The sequence below is a fragment of the Berghia stephanieae genome, chromosome 4, assembly GCF_034508935.2.
Source record: "Berghia stephanieae isolate SIO BIC M18660-M18661 chromosome 4, UCSD_Bste_1.3, whole genome shotgun sequence".
NCBI lineage: Eukaryota > Metazoa > Mollusca > Gastropoda > Nudibranchia > Aeolidiidae > Berghia > Berghia stephanieae.
Genome location: NC_088363.1, coordinates 18,853,349 through 18,872,414, shown reverse-complemented (window position 1 = coordinate 18,872,414; position 19,066 = coordinate 18,853,349). Strand labels below are relative to the sequence as shown.

The window sequence follows — 19,066 nt, the reverse complement described above, 5'->3', positions numbered from 1 at the left end:
CTTTGTCGTCACTTTTCAGCCTTTGCAGACCATATTATATATTCACAATGGAGAAGGGTGGGGAATGTCTAAGCTGTCTTCCTCCTCGACTCCAGGGATTTCTGACAGTTACATAAGTTGCGTTTTAACCTTATTATTTCCGTGACTTCGTTACCAGCCAAGGGTAATTTTTATGTCTGATAAGATTATGGTTGGTTCAATGGGAAAAGAACCATTGTCGTCATCAAACGAGTCTTTATTTTTTCATTGTTAATATCATAATATTTCTTAATGAATACTACTTTATGTTATTTTGCTATTTTCACGAATTTCTGATGTAAATGAACACTTTTTTCTGCTATGTTCCTCACAAAATGTAAGCTTGGATATCAACAGATTATTAATTTCCTGAATGTTCCAACTGTGTGATATATTCTGTATAATTCCGTTCATCATTTAGACATTTGTGTGGATTATATAGAGTATTGTGGATAATAACAATATGGTATTGCAATAGTATTGTGGATAATGTACACCGGCAAAACACTTTTAAAACAGTTTTAACTAGAAACCTTTAATCTCATTTATTTAGTTGAGTTAATACTTGTCAACACGTCTAAATCCTCATCAGCCTTGTCAATACGCGTCAAAAATATTTAATTCCTATTCTTCTAAGAAATGTCAGGTTTTAAGACACTCTGACCTGTTAAGAAGTCATTATAATCTATCGATGTATGAAGCAAATACAAAATATTTCTAGCTAAGACTTTTTTTATCTTAATGTTTTGTACTTATCACGATTGTATTGTGTCTTATGGCTATGCTGCGTTCATAATTCAGCGGTACAATGTATCGATGTATCCGCTTTTTTTGGAAGAAAATGCCAAGCAATGTGGAGCGCGGCCATTGGCCAAGTATGTGATAATGATTTCATAACCTTTGTCCCAGCATTGTGTCGTAGAGCAATAATGTTTACATTGAACCTCACTCGTCTCATGACATCAAGGCATAAACAAAACTGAATAAAACATCGTCAAAAATGAACAATGCACCAAACACGGTTTATGTTTTTATTGATAGTGTTGTTGACTGAGGAAGGGTTTTGAGCCCGAAACGCTTAGTGTTTGCGACTTTGTTCTTTTTTGACGCTTTTATATCCATTTTTGTTTTTTTGTTTTTACTTTTTACAGTCCACAGCTTCTAAAAACTTAGAATCATTTTGACTTTAAACGCCTCAATATAGAGTCTTTTTAAAAAGCTCGTTACTCACATTCTCTCACCGTGCCCAGGTGCAAAATGAGTACATATCCGGTAACGACCTTATCTCTATCGAAAAATTATTGTTAACACAACCTTCAGGTACCATGTTCTTTCTATAGGTCAAATGTTGCTGCAGCCTTGAGGCTCCCATAAAGCGATTTTATCATCCGTGATTTAGTGGATATTGCTTACTGTAAAGCTCAATTTGTTCTACTGAAAAAAGGGGGGAATATGTCCATTATGACCCTGTGGTGTGTTCACGTAATAAAAGCAATATGAAGGGGATTCAGTATAACTTTGTGAAACTTTGGAAATGTCCTATACTATTATTAATTTAAGGGAAAATCCACTACATGAAAACCCCTACTAAGCACGTTTGCGTCACGCATTTCTCAATGTCTTGTTGAAAATAAATATAGACTCTATAATAACTTTCGGATGTACTCTTGGTGTAAAACTATTTTGTCATAATTTGTCTACACAACACTCAATGAGTGCTCTTTTATTTGTTGTGCTTTTTCTAAACAAGAGAATTGCTCTGCGCATGTGATTAAAGCGTGGTAACAAATCAAAATTAAGATGTTAAGATTATTACTAGATCTTTAATCAACTTTCAAGTCCCACCAACAGACTTTTATAATATGTTAGGTTCGTGCGGCTATGTGTTCTAGTGATATGACACTCTCTTTCGGATCGGAAGGTCTTGGGTTCGAGCCTCGCTCGGCGCGTAGTTGAGTCCTTGGAAAAGACTCTTTACTCATTTTCTTCACCGTACTCAGGTGTAAAATGAGTACCTGGCCGTTAACAGCGTTGACTCTGTCAGAAAAAAAATTGTAATATCGCCCAATAGGCGTCATGTCTTGTTCTACATGTTAAGTTTTGTTGGTTAAGTACTCCTTGTAAACGCTTTGAGCACGTTTAGTGGATATTGCGCTATAATATAAACTCTCATTTTTTTTTTAAATTTTAAAATCCAAGTAACATTGTATTTTATGACTTGCCAACATTTAATGATGATATTAATGTCTTTCAGTGTACTGTTTTTCACAGACGGAAAAGGTTCATATTTTGATTTTATTTCCGTTAATCGCTATATTTCACTTTTTTTTATTTTTACTATTTGTGAACATTAATTTATATTTTGTGAATATCATTTGCCATTCATTCATTGTTCATTTTAAAATTTAAGTTGTTTTTTTTTAAATGCCAAAAATATATTTTTTCAATAAGCTATATCTATAATGGGAAGGCTGGAGCTTTGAATTGAAACATCTGTAGTTGGATGTAGTCTGAACTCCAGCACTATAAGCTGACGGTGTAGTAGAGTACTCCCTGGATTCCAGCATCCTGGAGCTGGGTTACCGAATAGACACTGAGATAACCACGCCTCTCGGACACTCGTCATAATGTCAACAATGACAGTGATTGATATTCATAGCGAACTACACGGGCTTTTAATGTCGATGGTTTGTGTCATGTGAAATACCACTGTCCTACTGCTTAAACAGTTGTTGAACCAACACAGAAAATCATGTGTAAACTTAAATGTCAAGAATATGATCGAGAAACTTGTGTGATAACTAGTCACCCATTTGGCGGTATAAAAACAATGACAGTGACCAAAGAGAGGTCGATTTCATTCACGTTATTGTTTATAAACGACCAGCTATGTTTGTCTGAACACGTGTGAAGGTGTGTCACAAATATCATGTTTTGATTGGTCAAAAATCTAATGGTTAATACGAATATGACGTCACTCAGGCCTTTGTTATTGTTTTTGCCATCCATGTTTGTGAGTAATTCTCACTAAACTGTAGTAACCAGACTATAAGCGTTCAAGTTACACATAGTTTTGTGTGTTGGTCCCTTATACTTCCGGATGGCAATGTTGTGGGCTTCTTAGACAAGCGCATACTATCAATACTTAATAAGGCTTTTCCTCCAATGAGCATTTGATTTCGGCACCCTCGGATTCCAGCAAGCTTTTATGTCTCTCTCGGGAGCGTGCTAGAATTCAACGAGCACTGTGCTAGATGTGCAGTCATATGAATAATACAAGATGATTTCAAATCCCTGAGGTTATTTTTATTTTATGTTCTCTTCGATTTGATGTGTGTTTTGAATTTTGTATCTCTAAAAAGGTTTAGGGGAGTTTAAAAAGGCGATAAAATAAAACTTGGGACTGCTGTGGTCAGATGTCAATGTGACCCATCGTCTCAAACTGGTATTATGTCAGAATATAGATAGTATGCAGATGACGTCACTCAGGCCTTTGTTATTGTTTTTGCCATCCGCGTTTGTGAGTTGTTCTCACTAAACTGTATTAACCAGACTATAAAAGTTCATGGTTACACAGAGTTTGTGTGTTGGTCCGTTATACTTCCGGATGGCAATGTTGTGAACTCCTTGGCCAAGTGCATTCTATCTATACTACGATGGTCGGCGGATCAGAACTCTGCAGTCTCGATTTTCACAATCGGCGGATCAAAACTCTGGTCTACATACGAGCTTTGCGGACAATGTTTCATTTAATTTTGGACGGATCAGACCTCTGAAATGTTAAACTTATGTTAATGTTGCTATGATAAAATATATTAATAATACTGTAAATAATAATGTATATCATTTATACCGAGCCCATTCCAAATACAAACAGCTCTGGGTCCCTTTTCGATACATTTTTATCAATGCTACAATTGCAGTTCATACCTAAAGTATGCCTAAGACGTTCCTACAAAGAAAACAAAACAATAGAACGGAAACTGGTTTCAATTTCTATCAATTATTTTCTAATAAAATAGGTCTTAATGTTTGTCTTAAAAGTAGCTTTTATTCGTCCTAATGATCTCTTAATTTTGCCTATAAATTTAATTTAAAGCACCCCAATATAATAAAATTCTGAGACATTAGGTCACACATAAAGGACCTCAGAACATAAGCCATGACAATCGCCGTCTTTGATCCATGACGACCATCCGAAATAGGCTTCAACAGTCGTGACGTCACTTCCCTCGTAATGACGCATAGTAACTTAGTAACTGGTTCTAAACTATCGGAACAATGGCGGACGCCCTTATGAAATACTTCTCCGACTAGCATAAAAGTGTATCCAGAGAAATAAATCTGATCATGTTTTGATTGTTATACATTCAGATCACATGATATGTGAAAAAGTTCTAGCCATCATGAATAATAAAAAAGTACCGATTTTCTTTGTTTAGAACCAAGCTGCTCGTTGCTGGGCGGACGTGACATCAGACTATTGAATCCTATTATGGGCCTTCTAGATTCTGAATACTAATCAGAAAATGCCACATGCGAGTTTAAATTACATGTGTTAATGTGTAATTCTATACCCAAAACCTTCAGGTTCCAAAACGGTATTATATCGGGATAAACCTGATGCTCAAGATAGAATTTTAAACTTAACATATTAATTTAAGTCAAATTCAATGCCATCATTTAGGAAAGAATGGGTTTTCTTTTAAACTCTTTTTGACTTCAAAATTTTATTTTCTTCAGCTAATTCATACTGACATAACACCAAATTGATACTGTAAGTCATAAAGAATGTCAGAGTTAAAATAAAAAAGACGAAGCATCATCTTAAATCCTCATATATTTTTAGTAATATGAAATACGTAAAGAAATATCCACTTCTTTGCCAGACACACTCCTTGTTTGTTCAACAAAACTCATTAGTCTGCCACGCTTATTCCAGTGTAATGGTTTATGATTATTGGTGAAGTATGGTTCTTTATACTGTTGTTATTTTGTTGATATTATTTACAATAAAACAAAGATACATGGAAATTCAGAATTAATTGTTTTCTTATTTATTTGCCATTAGAAGCGATTTGATTGGGAACCCCATCAGATTTTTCAAAATAAATAGATAAGTAAATATTTTATTTAAAATAGTTCTCTTCTTTCATTCCGTGGGGGAATTTGTCTTTAGGGTATATTCCAAAGGAATGGAATAAGTCAGGCATCAGCCGCAGTGCAGCGCCCCAAACTGAGCTAGGACGATGTGACTTGCTCAAGGCCACACAGCGCACCGGTAATCTAACTTGGTGCATTTTGGGTACGAAGCAAGAGCGTACCGCAGAGCCACGCTGTGCCAATATTCCCCACATCGATGTAATGATATTGCATTCTTGCACGGGTTTGGATTTATCAAATGAGTTAATTTTATCGCGGCAAATAACTCACGAGCTTGTGAGTGAGTTATTTCGCGATTAAAAAACGAATTTGATAAATACAAACCCATGAAAGAATACCTTTATTCCATCCCTCAAAGTAAATTTCTTAATTATTTCATAACCAATAAGTTGTAAAAAGCATTATTTTGCAATGAATTCATTTTATCTGTTGTCATCATTTAATTCAGGAAAAGATTGGCTTTTTGATAATCAAAACATATCAGACAACACTTGGAATTCTCTTTTTTTTGCCGTTTGCTGACCCCTCAACCGACTGAGCCTTGCAACATATTTATCGATATCACTGAATTAAAACTTTGCTTATTACTAAGACAATTTGATTCGTTTGTCAAAAGAAAAAAGAAACAAATAATTTTCACATAAAAGAAATAAAGCGTTTTCTTTCATGAATTGAAATCAACTTTCAATTTAGAATTGAAAGACTCCAACAATAAACGCAGATTCCTTTTGAATTAGTTAAAACATGACCGTTTTTAGGTGTTGTTGCAAGCCGGTTTCCTTGTTTGCTGAGTTTATTCGTTGGATTTGGTTGATTTTGGATTGCTTTTGGAACCGTGGATTATTTATATCATTCAAGAAAGATTACAGGTACAGTTATGAAAGTTGAACCTGGAAACATTCGTTCTAGATGTTTTGAAATTGTGTCAGACTGTGATTTTTTTATTGTCATTGTGGACTTGACATGATGGTAAGTTAGATTTTGAATTCTAGCATAGAATCGATCTTATGGCATTATGTCAAATCAAATTGATTATCATAGTGTTGAAGGCTCAATGTGCTTTTGTGACCGGTAATATTTATTATCTTGGCCTGGGGGGGGGGGGGCAGCAAAAGACACACGTCAGATACAGGGGCGAATAGGGATCTCTGGACTTCGTTGGTCTTTTGCAGACGAATTTCTTGAACAGTTGTACTGAATCTATTGCCTCAACGTTTCTGTTTTCGTTCTGATTCGAGAATATATTTGGGCTTACTGTTCTATAATCTTGTTTTGAAGTATTTTTCTCAGTGCAAGCATTACTCAAAATATCCTCAATGTCGATCCCTTCCAATTGATTCGTCATTCTCAAAATTCACAGATTTCTTTTCTTCGTCTGCTAGTATGAAACTTTTGATCCAAATGAAAACAATTTGTAATCAAACCCATCAAAAGATTATTTTAGATGGCCAGTCAGCAGTCTTTTCAACCCGTATTAATTTAAGTCAATAAAATGAGTGAAAATATTCATTCATAGTTTTGTGTGTTGGTCCGTTATACTTCCGAATGGCAATGTTGTGAGCTTCTTAGCCAAGCGCATACTATCTATATTCAGGACTTTGAAGCATTTGTGGATCATGTGATGGCAAATTATTGATTTGTAAAGCCATTTATAGTGAGTTTTTTATTTTTTCCCTTGGAAACTACGAATTAAAAAATATTTAAAGTAGGCAGCTCTGCGTTTGGCGAACAAGACAAGCACCCTGTAAATAACGTCCACACCTGATCATTCTGAAAAGTGAGTGGAGCAGGCACTTATGTTGGTAACAACAAGAGATGGAGTGAGTAGGAAAGTGCCAGAAGACAATAGAGAATTACAAATTTTCGCGGTGGTGATGGGGGTTTGAACCCGCGACCTTACCGGTACGACAACTCCGCCTGGCCGGTGAGAGCGTGACTCTACTGTTTGAGCTATCCACGATCCCATTCTGATCATTCTGTACGTTGTGTTCGTCATGTTCACCGGACATAGTTCAAGTGTGGACCGTAGCCATCGTTAACTTATAGCCTGACACTGACCAAAAAATTACGTCAAAAGACAAGTCTTTGGCCGCAAAAGAAAACAAATCGTGAGTTGTATTCAATAGTTCAACCAATGGAATCACTTGTTTCCTTGAGCTCAACTAACAAAGACGCTGCACAAACCTTAAAAAATGACGTCAAACTGTAAGTCCTAGAGGTTCTAGTGTCAGGCTATATTGTGTTAACGATAGCTCGTATGGACCCACCACAAGGTAGATTATTTAAGTAGCATGTCACTGTTTTACGTGGAATAAATAGAAATATTCACAAAATGTTATATATGATGTTACAGTGTCAGTGAGTTTAATTATGTCATCAGTATTGTTTTTAAAAAAACCTCCCAGTCTCAAAACAGTGTCGAAGTTCAGCTGTCGCGTCGTCTGACCAATAATAAATTTTCACCCACCGTGTTGTTCATTTTGTCCCCCAAAGTTACGGAATGTGGTGCCGTGATTCTTTGCATGCGGGCTTAGAATTTTAAGTGACAATACGAATTATAATTACCGATAGTGATAGACCAAACCGTTTTCTCTAAATGCCGATTTCCTTTGATCTTTTCAAGGTTTGCAATAAAATATGACTCAAATTTTAAAATGTTTACAGTAATGGTGCGTTGATTCTCTTCTCGTGAGGAAAATATTCACAACAAAGTAGCATTCAGTGGCGTAGCTTAGCAAATAATTTTGGGCTGTTTCAAATAGTGTAACAACAGATATCATTTAAATAGTACTTAATTACTTTTAAAAAGCTCACAGCGTTTATGATTTATCTCTTCCCAACGGACATGTAATAAGTTGGACGACATCAGCAGCCCCATATGTGCTTATGTCCTTATGTTTTTAGACAAATACATTGATGTAAAAAAAAACAGGGGGGTGGTACTCCGAATGTTTACGCCCCCCTTCCATAGGGCATTGAGAAATGCCTTTCACAAAGGCATCATCTCCGACCAACTGTTGAGCAAGACAACAACAAAAAAATCATTGGTCACCAATCGAGCACAGTACATGTTTGCCATTCTCGAATCATGTTCACTGAGAAGAGGGGGGGTCCTTTGAATGTAATAATGTGAAGTATCAGTGAATCTAAAGTTCTTTAATACCATATACCATGTAATTTTAGTATAGTATAACCTTTTAAAGGAACCTCAGTTTTCAAATACAAGAGGTGCATAATTAAAATGACATAATTATTAATTTGACCTCTCCACTCTGAGTTCCTGGTTATGGGCAATCACATGCCATGAAAAAGAATTCTGGACTTCTCTTCTCTGGAGAAATACTTGCAAATTTTTCTCATTGTGACTAATTTGAATGTTTAATCCATATTGTTATCAGTTTGTTTTTTTTTTAATGAATGTAGCAATCACAACAGGAAGCTACGCCTCTGGCTCTCAACTATTAAAATGTAACATTGCTTATGTCAAGTGTTTACAAAGTGTACAATTCGCTGTGTCATTTTGAATTCAGGGTCGCAATGTTATTGAGTAGTGCCCATGAATCTTGTGAAAAGTAAAGCCCAAGTCAAGCGTGTGAGGAGTTCAGTGATCGTTATCACAACATAATTCACTGTGTATAATATTGTTTACGTAAACAAACGCTCCAAAAGTTCACTCATCCTAAGCCCTTCATTTTTTATATATCGTAAAGAAGAAAATTCCCAAAGTATGGCACTGTAAACAAAAATTCTCAAAGTATGGCACTGTAAACAGTGGGGAAAATCTGCCTAATGCGTAGCCATCGTTAACATATTATAGCCTGATACAAGAACCCTCTAGGACTGGCAGTTTGACGTCATTTTTTGGGTTTGTGTAAGGTCTAGTGAGTTGTCGATAGTAGAGCTCAAGGACACAAGTTATTTCATTGGTTGAACTCTTGAATACAACTCACGATTTGTTTTCTTTTGTGGCAAAAGACTGGCATTTTGACGTCATTTTTTGGTCAATGTCAGACCATAACTTTACGAAGGCCACGCTTAATGTCACTAACAATACTCTTCAACAGCCGTAACGTCACTTCCTTCCTTATGACGCATGGTAACTAAGTAACACTGGCTTTAACCTATCGGAACAATGGCGGACGCCCGTATGAAAAATTTCTCCGGCGAGCATAAAAGCGTATCCAGAGGAAAACAAAACATAAATTTGATCATGTTTTGACTTTTACACATTCTGATCACAAGGCAAATGAAAAGTTCTTGGCAGCATGAAGAATAAAAAGTAATGACTTTCTTTGTTTAGAACCAAGATGGCCGCCGTTGCCGGGCGGCGTGACATCAGACTACTGAATTCAATTCGAGTGTCCGAGCCAATTGTCATTAAAATCCATCAGAAGGTTGTAGAGATATCAACGTCAACGCGTGCGCACGGGTTGTGGAAAAGACTAAAGTACTTAATATAATATGTTGCGGCCCAAGGCTCCCAGCACTACTTAACCTGTAGAACGAGACATGTCGCCTGTTAGGCGATAATGCAATTTCAATCAATAACATGCATCATCATTAACAAACAAACTATGACAAAGAGGCATGTTCTGATACGGTTCGAATTTTACATCAAAAATAATAGTTGAGCATTTGAAGATATTAAAAGTGGCATCAATAGAGCTTAAATCCAAATGAATAATGACAATGTATTTATTTGCATTTCTGTTGTTTCAATTTAATTCTATTCACTTACAAAAACAACCTGTTTGGTTGTATTTGTTCTGGTCATGTAGCTCATAAAGATTCCCCTTTCCTTTTTAGTCATATCTGTCAAGGATCCTTTTATCTGCACCTTTTTTTTTTCCTTTTCTTTTCTTTTAAGAGTGAGATAGCAGTATGTCCATACCACAACACAACTTCTTTATCAGTGTTGATACTATCTGTATCAAGATCATGCACTCTTATGTCCCGGAAGTTTGAATTTAAATACGTAGCATGTGGGTATAATTGTGACAATATGGCTACAATCACGTTTGCTCCGTACAACTTACCCTAGCAAGTAGACCTGTAACTGTAGGGTGACGTATGGTATCATTGAATTGATATCGTAACATGGAGTTGAAATTTTATTTCTATCTTGACTAGTGAGTATGTCTCGGTTATCAAGATGGTTGACTTTTGTTCCAATAGATTAACGTGATTGGAGGAGTTTAAGAATTTCAAACAGAGTTAAGGATATCACTAACATTCCGTTCTTGGTTAGTTATGTTCGTTATCAAATATTTTTTAGATTTTTTTAGCATATTAAATGCCTGAGTAATTTATGATTGTCTTCAGACATTACATGCGGATCAATAAGTTCTCATTACGTCTCAAAGAGCTTTTAGTAAAACGATCTTTAGGTAATAGTCTTTACGAAACTCACAGGGAGTCTTTTAAATGGATATATTTTTAACTCATTGTTGTCATATGGATTAAATTTGTGTTAATTTGTAGATGCTCTAAGAGTTGAGCTAAACACATATGTGTGTAATACCGTTGTGTTTCAAGTGTGAATTTATAGTCCTTTCTAAAACGCATTGTGTCCCTTCATGTATTAATACTGTTGTGTTATTGTCGTGGTTGAAATCTCGTACTTCTGAAGGGAGGGTTCTATTATCTGATTGTCTGTATGGGTTTGTTTCGCTTGTTGAAATTGTATACTATTTTTGATTAATAACAATATGACAATCCCATCAATGTGCTTATTCTGATAATATCAAATATGAGTCCCAGACAACGCAGAGAATTTACTTTGAAGGATGCATTCAAATGTTTACAAAGTACAAAATGTATTCTAGACTAAAAAAAAACAACTATTATAGCGCATAACAGAAAGATGATATACAATGAAAAAAAAAATTTTTTTTAAAGGAACTACACATTTAAATGCATTCCCCTCAACCAATGATTTTCGCCAGGTCCAGAGGAAAGAACGAGTAATCTCGATCTAGAACAAAGGCAGAGAGCAACGTGGAAAGAGAAAACAGATAGAGGATGATAGAAGACACTTTGGTCTATTCCCTGGGAAGACTAAAATAACAAGGCGTCATCCGCAGTGCAGCGCTGCAAAGTGAGCTCGGGCTAGGTGGCTTGCTCAAGGCCACACAGCGCGGCGAGTAGCCGAACTCGGTATCTTTCGGGTACATAACAAAGACAATATCACTGAGCCGCGCTGCCCCAGACTTTTATTTTAATTTATATGCCCCGTTACGACTGTTGAAGCGTATTGACAAAAGTATCAAAACAAAGCTTAGTTTATGTCCTTTCGGTTTATTCTTTTACATGTCTGCATAGTCACCGTTCCCACCCACACAGAGCTTTTCCAACGATGCACCAGTTATTGCATCGTATCAAAGAGGAATACGCTTCAACAGTCGTAACGTCACTTCCATCGTAATGATGCATGGTAACTTAGTAAATGGCTCTAAACTATCGGAACAATGGCGGACGCCCTTATGAAATATTTTTATCAATCTGATCAATCTGACATATGAAAAGTTCTAGTCAGCATGAAGAATAAAAACCGATTTTCTTTGTTTAGAACCATGATGGCCGCCGTTGCTGGGCGACGTGACATCAGACTATTGAATCCAATTAATTAAGGCCACACTCTCCGACACCATCGACTCATCTCCGCCTTCACTTCGTCATCACTGCCAAAATTTGACTATTGAGGTGTCTCTTAAGTCTTAAGAAATGGAAAACTTCACTTGGACCTAAAACAGAACGGTAAAGGGGAGTGTTCTAAGACTTCTAGAAAACTTCCTCTTTCAATGTGACCATGCGTTAGTATGAGCATTCTCGGTATCCAACGGGCACATAATATCTTTCTGTAATCCAGGATTCCTTGAACGATATAGATGGTATGCGCTTGGCTAAGAAACTCACAAAATTGCCATCCGGAAGAATAACGGACCAACACACAAAACTATGTGTAATCATGAATGTTTATTGTCTGGTTAATACAGTTTAGTGAGAATTACTCATAAACGCGGATGGCAAAAACAATAGCAAATACCTGAGTGACGTCAATTGTATACTATCTATATCCAACTCTTCCCTATGAAATTCGATTCAATAGTCTGATGTCACGTCCGCCCAGCAACGAGCAGCTTGGTTCTAAACAAAGAAAATCTGTACTTTTTATTCTTCATGCTGGCTAGAACTTTTTCACATGTCATGTGATCAGAGTGTATAAAAGTCAAAACATGATCAGATTTATAATATTTGTTTCCTCTGGATACACTTTTTTGCTCGTCGGAGAAATATTTCATAAGGGCGTCCGCCATTGTTCCGATAGTTTAGAACCAGTTACTGAGTTACTATGCGTCATTACCAGGGAAGTGACGTCACGACTGTTGAGTTTTGAGCTCTTACCTTTGGAATTTCGAACAAGTTCCCAATGTCGATGCGAAACCTTGGTAGCGCGCATTGGGAATAAGTTCAAAATTCAAACACAGGAATTCAAGACAACTTTTATTGTGACCCCTCCAATGACCTTATTTATTATTTCTAATCGAAGTGTATTCTAATTTTAACAATGATTGGTTCTAAAAATTAAACGATTTGTTATTAAGAATGATCGGGATGTCATCGCGTGGCAAAAAAAGAATTTTTAGTCAAAAATATTTTTGAATTCCTACGTTTTTCTGTTGTTTTCTTTTTTTTTTTACAAAGGATAATAGAGATGGCTCATAATGTTTTTTTCTGTTACTCTATAGCTTAATTGGGATTTTCCCCATACATATGATAAACAAAGAATTCCAAAACGTAAGAGAATAAGAAATGTTTTATTTTATCCTTTTATCGATTCTGATTTCGTTATCTCTGATGAAAAGACATTTTCAAAAGTATTTGAATACACTTTTTAAAATCTAATTTTATTGAAATTTAATGCTTGATAATCTCACGTCACAAATTATTATTGTCAACTTGATATCATTACGCGTTACGATTTAATGGGAGGAGTAGAATGATCATGAATGTTACAGAAGTTTCCTGGCCAAAATCAAAAGGGTGATTTGTCATTGCACGGCAGTGATGTGGTTGTGTCATAAAATCCATTTCATAAAAGATAGTACACGAATCTATGCATTCTCTGCATTTTAAAACATGTGACTAAAGTGTCAATCTGGTGTCATTTCGGGGTGAATTTGATAAAGAAAAAGGACATTGCTGTGAAAATGACACTAAATACAAACTTGAATTGAAGTATTTTTCCCCTCAAGAAATTAAATTTACCCGCTAATGAAAATATCAAGGTTAACTCAAAGATTATGATTGACACATTGAAACTAAATTTCTGCATCGGTGTTAGCCCGATGTAATACCGTATTGAGAGGATTGGTCACATATCAAAGTGAGAGAATAAGAGCCCTCTGAATTACTACATTAATTCAGAATTAAATCAGCTTGATAACGTGCGATGGTATCGAATAAACATTGAGTACACGAATGACAAAGTGGATCATATTTTCATAAGTTCTATCACAAGTACAAAGAATTTGAGCGTTTATATAGACCACAAGTTATGCTCAAATGTGTTTGACAAGGGGTCCTGGCCACGTCGGTCTACATTACAGATGGTTGTGTCCACTGCAACACTTTGTAGGGAATGAAATGGACGTCACTCAGCTCTTTGTTATTGTTTTTATCCAACCATTTTTATGAGCAGTTCTCACAAAATGCTATCATTCAGACTGTAATCGTTCAAAGTCACACATAGTTTCGTGTGTTGGTACGTTATATCCGGCTGGCGGATATTGTGAGATTTTGTACTAAACGCAAAACATCAATAGACAAGACATGACTCCTGCGAAGCGTTTTGCCTATATTTTTTTTTTTCAAAGCACAATAAAACAGTCGTTAAATGTTGCAGTCAGTATTTATCTGAAACAAATAATAGAATATGCGGCATTTTCTCTAAAAATGATCAAAATAAACGAAGATAGTAATGCATATTGGATTGTTTTATTTGCAGGCATTCAGTTATTGGGGTTATAATGAATGGATGAATTAATGGGAGCGATCTATATTCATGTTTTCGTCCAACCTATTCATCGATCTCATGATTTTTTGCTGTACAACGATTGGAGTTTTCTCAATGTATCTAAACACGCTGCTTTGTTTATGAACGTTGTAAACATACCCATGTATCATGCTGAGCAAAATGACCAATTGTAACGTTGGTTATTCTTAAAACGTTTCACTATGTGAGTCATTTTGAGCACACTTTGCAATGTGACCAATGACCTCGAGCACATGGAAATGTAATATAGATCGTACCCATTGCAAAGTGGTCAGTGGTTATCTTTATTCATAAGGTTATTATGAATTCGAATCCCAGTTGAGACATGGCATTATCTCTTACGATCGTTGAGTTTTAATAGCTATCGTCCAAGGAAAAATTACAGTAACTCGAGATAATACACCGCGGCAAACGAGATTTGAACTTTTACTACCAGATAACCTCCAGGAGTACAACTCGAAGACAATTCCGATGTGCCATCCTTTCACCTAGAGTTTGTTTTTTATTTAAGTAAGCTAACATGTCTTTATTTAAGATTGTTAATGCAAGTAAGGAGCATTTCCAAGAATAACTCACTAGCATTGATTAGTTTATAGCCAGCTTCACTCATAAATTTATAGAAAACACTCCATTTTTTTCGGTTTTATAACGGTCCCAGAGTAAGACAGTTCCGTATTTAATTTTATCTATGTTATCGAGATTCTAAATTCAATATATGCAAATATTTGCCTACTTGTTTAGAGATATCATTATAGTTAGAAAAAGAGATGTCGCGAAGGTTTAAATAATTTTCATAACTGGAGGTAAGTGAATTATATTTTCTAGTAAGAGAGAAAGAGAGAGTGGAAGAGAAAGAAAGAGAAGTGGATGGCAACTCGATAAAAGAGACAATTTAGGGGTGAAAATTAATTAGAAAAAATAAGAAAGTATACCGATCAAATAATTAGAAAAGTACAAGAAATAAATGATGTGGCTTGGAATTTAACCTTGCTCTCCATGAAATAACGGAGGCAAGTAAACATTCACCTATCTGATTTATCTGGCACTGTATCACAACACCTGTAGAATTGCTGGTTGTTAACTAGTTAACTGCCGAGAGGTCCCAGGTTTGAGAGCTTTTGCCAAGATGAGGGCCATTTAAATCGATCGAGTTTTCTGGGGGAAAAAATTCAATTTAGTGTCTTTCCATGGTACGGCAATTAACTGGTTATTATAAACAAGTGTTAAAGTCTTCACGTCCTTTCTAGCTTTGTGCGTCGACGCGCCGTGTCTTCTCGTCAAATCCAACAAAGTCCTCAGCCCAACTCTTTACTTGCGAAAGTGGTTGGATGAAGTATGCGATCCAACTTCTAGCCAGTGGTGTCATGTATAGGAAGAAGAGGAACTGGAGGCGTAAAAACTGGTAGAAGATTCCTTCGAGGCTAACATCTTTCTTTGGCACCTTTCTGACTTGGACAATCATGGGTTCGAAAGGGGCGATAACTCCAATAATGATTTTCCGTGTCCATTCATAAGCCACTAGAATCATCATGATGTAGAATCGAGCCACGAGTAGGAAGCAATTCTTAATTAATCTCCAAACTAACCCAGTGATGTAAACTCTGGATTGTTGGTCGTCTTTGGAAGGATCTGGGAATATAAATAGAACATCAAATAAATAAACATGTATTTTAAGCCTCATACATTTGTTATGTCGAAACAGAAAATATTATATATATATATATTATTGATTGATGTGAAACTTAATAAAAAATCAATATTCCAGAAGTCAGGGTGGATTGCATCAGATTTAGTATATATTACATTCTACTAGGATAGTAGGGTACCGACAAGGTGCGTTAAATAGCGGTTTAGACCCTATACTAATTTTGTCCAGCGTCTTTTGTGTTTGACCAAGCGTACAAGTTCGGTGAGACCTCTGTTATCCATGAAAAGAGAGCCCTCTTCACTAGATAGACAGATCCTATTTTGGTGAGGGCCGTCTCACGAGACGACCAGGCTCCATGCGAAAGACGTGCCTAAGATAGCTTAACTTCTTGACTCTTGAATATTATGAGCATGAGGTCAAAAGGAGGGTCTGTTGCGAGCTCATGGATGTCATCTTTGATGATTATACTTATACACCTGCTATTATTGAAGCTGTTGATCTTTAATAAAATTTGAACTCAATCTTCAAGCTACGTGCATAGAGAATACAGGACTAGAGACGACTACAGGTAGGAAAACGTCATCAAAAGTGGCTATTGAGAGGTCGAGCGCCGCCATTTTCTTTTTATGCAACCAGGGACGCTGTGCGATTTAATCTCTATATGAATGACTTTGACTGAGCTCGATTAACCTTGATTTGTGGACGGAAAATAGAAAAAAAGGCCAGGTTTATGATGATAAACCAAATTAGACATATTAAACTACACTTTTACTTGTACATTTTAGACTTGGCTCCAATGATCGGGTTTATATTAATAACGTTTAAAAATATTATGAATAATTTATAACTCCCTTATTTGTGGGGCGATTTTGTCATTCGTTGTATCAATTTTATTGTAATAAAGAGATAGGAACTTGAGAGTTATTTTTTCTGACGCGAAATTATTACTTTGTAATTTTAGCACTAAAAAGTAGTTGGTAAATAAATTTGGTACACCTCTTTGATCTACCGCCACCGTCCATTCGTGTAGAATTGTGAATCTCACCGTCGATGTATATAACATGTATATAACACCTTTTTGAGTAGGCCTAAAAGCTAAAATCTAAAAGTAAAAATATAATTCTGAGGAATTTGAAAGTCACATTGTTAAAATCAGCTTGAAAAAAAAAAGAACATTGGTACTTATTTCAGAAAAATCGGTTGAAAACCAACTGTTTTACGAATAAATTTGATTTTAAAAATTGCTTTTGTTTGTTTTAGCTTCTTTTTAGCAAATTTTTTATTTATCGGCCGATTTTCTTGATTTTTATATCATTCTTTATATCTCAATGAGACGAGATCAGTGATATACTTTGTTTGTTTCAAATGTAACTAGAACATAATTTGGCTTTTTTTACCTATCAACCGTGCCTGGATAATATATTCAGCAACGTGGTTATTGTGACGCAACAATGCCATGAGCGTCTTCCAGTGTTTCAACGATGGTTCAGTTCATTGTTGACGGCTGTTGACGGCTGTTTAGCAGTGACATGTCCTAGCTGTTTAGCCATGAGTGACCGTAGAAAACGAAAAGGCGACTGCAGACATCAAAGGGTAGGCTTATATCATCAGAGGATGTCTACATGATTGACATGGCCATATAGGGAATTCACTATCTCCTCCCCCAAAAAGAATCTGAACACGAGAGGGTTAAATACGATGGCGACGATTAGCCACTAAAAAGTGGCTGTTGTCTGGTCTGCTCCTCGTAGTATGTGGCTACGTGTAGGAAATTTTAATTAAAAATTGGATTCATGCTAAATAGATATAGTGTTTAACATGTATTATTCATACTTTTTATTCTCTCTTTCATCTTTATTCTATCTTTTCACATAAATTTTCCTATGAAAACGTTTGTATTATTCGTTTTTCTTTAATCGCGTGAGAATATTGTCTTGACTCACCTGTTTTAATGTAACAATAATTATATAAGGGACGCTTAAACATTCATAATCACCCCTGGTTTAAACATGAGCCCTTTGTCCTGAAGGCTGTGTGGCGCGACATGTAACAATAGCCTTTAGCATACAAAATATGTTATTATAGGTTTATTTTATAAATATATATATATATATATATATATATATATATATATATATATATATATATGTATGTATAAAACAAAACACACACACAAATACACACGCGCGCAAGAACACATACACACAAACACATTTTCGTAATATTTGTTTTAGATATTAAAGTTCACTTTGAAAACATCCTACCAGTTCAATAATCTTTGTGTCTCTCATGTGTGAGGTATCGGTTATCAAGTGAGTGATTTTTTTTTTTTTTTTTTGCTATTATTTATTAATCGACTATGAATGGTGAGCACGCATGATTAGCAAGACGGACTGAAAGTCATATCGTTAGATGGATGAACAGATGAATGGATGGATAGATAAATAGATGGATAGATAGATATATAGATAGATAGATAGATAGATAGATAGATAGATAGATAGATAGATAGATAGATAGATAGATAGATAGATAGATAGATAGATAGATAGATAGATAGATAGATAGATAGATAGATAGATAGATAGATAGATAGATAGATAGATAGATAGATAGATAGATAGATAGATAGATAGATAGATAGATAGATAGATAGACAAATAGGTAGATAGGTAGATAAATATATTGACAGGTAGATGAATAGATAGATCGATAAATAAATAGATAGATGAATGATATACAGATAAATAGACAGACAGACAGAAAATAGACAGATAGATAGATAGATAGATAGATAGATAGATAGATAGATAGATAGATAGATAGATAGATAGATAGATAGATAGATAGATAGATAGATAGATAGATAGATAGATAGACAGATAAATATTAATGATTGTTGGAGAATATTTTTTTAATGAGATGAGAATAAAAAAATTAAAAATAAATAATAGATAGACAGATAGACAATAATAATAATAATAATAATAATAATAATAATAATAATAATAATAATAATAATAATAATAATAATAATAATAATAATAATAATAATAATAGTGGTAGTAGTAGTAGTAGTAGTAGTAGTAGTAGTAGTAGTAGTAGTAGTAGTAGTAGTAGTAGTAGTAGTAGTAGTAGTAGTAGTAGTGGTAGTAGTAGTAGTAGAAAAAGAAGAAGAAGAC

At 35.3% G+C, this 19,066-nt stretch overlaps 2 protein-coding genes across 3 annotated transcripts in view; one reads left to right on the top strand and one right to left on the bottom strand.

The window, feature by feature from the left end:
- Positions 1–5,056, top strand: part of LOC144970161 (G-protein coupled receptor dmsr-1-like) — a 45,322-nt gene extending 40,266 nt beyond the window's left edge. Inside the window, exon 6 of the mRNA XM_078909511.1 lies at positions 2,090–5,056. Coding sequence (XP_078765637.1) covers positions 2,090–2,115 — 26 coding nt within the window. The 3' untranslated portion in view covers positions 2,116–5,056. The remainder of the gene's footprint in view (positions 1–2,089) is intronic.
- A 9,103-nt stretch (positions 5,057–14,159) lies between these two features.
- The window catches only part of LOC144971947 (uncharacterized), a 19,858-nt gene continuing 14,951 nt past the window's right edge, over positions 14,160–19,066 (bottom strand). For both annotated transcript variants that reach the window (XM_078913021.1, XM_078913022.1), the window contains exon 2: positions 14,160–15,865. In XM_078913021.1, coding sequence (XP_078769147.1) covers positions 15,480–15,865 — 386 coding nt within the window. In that variant the 3' untranslated portion in view covers positions 14,160–15,479. The remainder of the gene's footprint in view (positions 15,866–19,066) is intronic.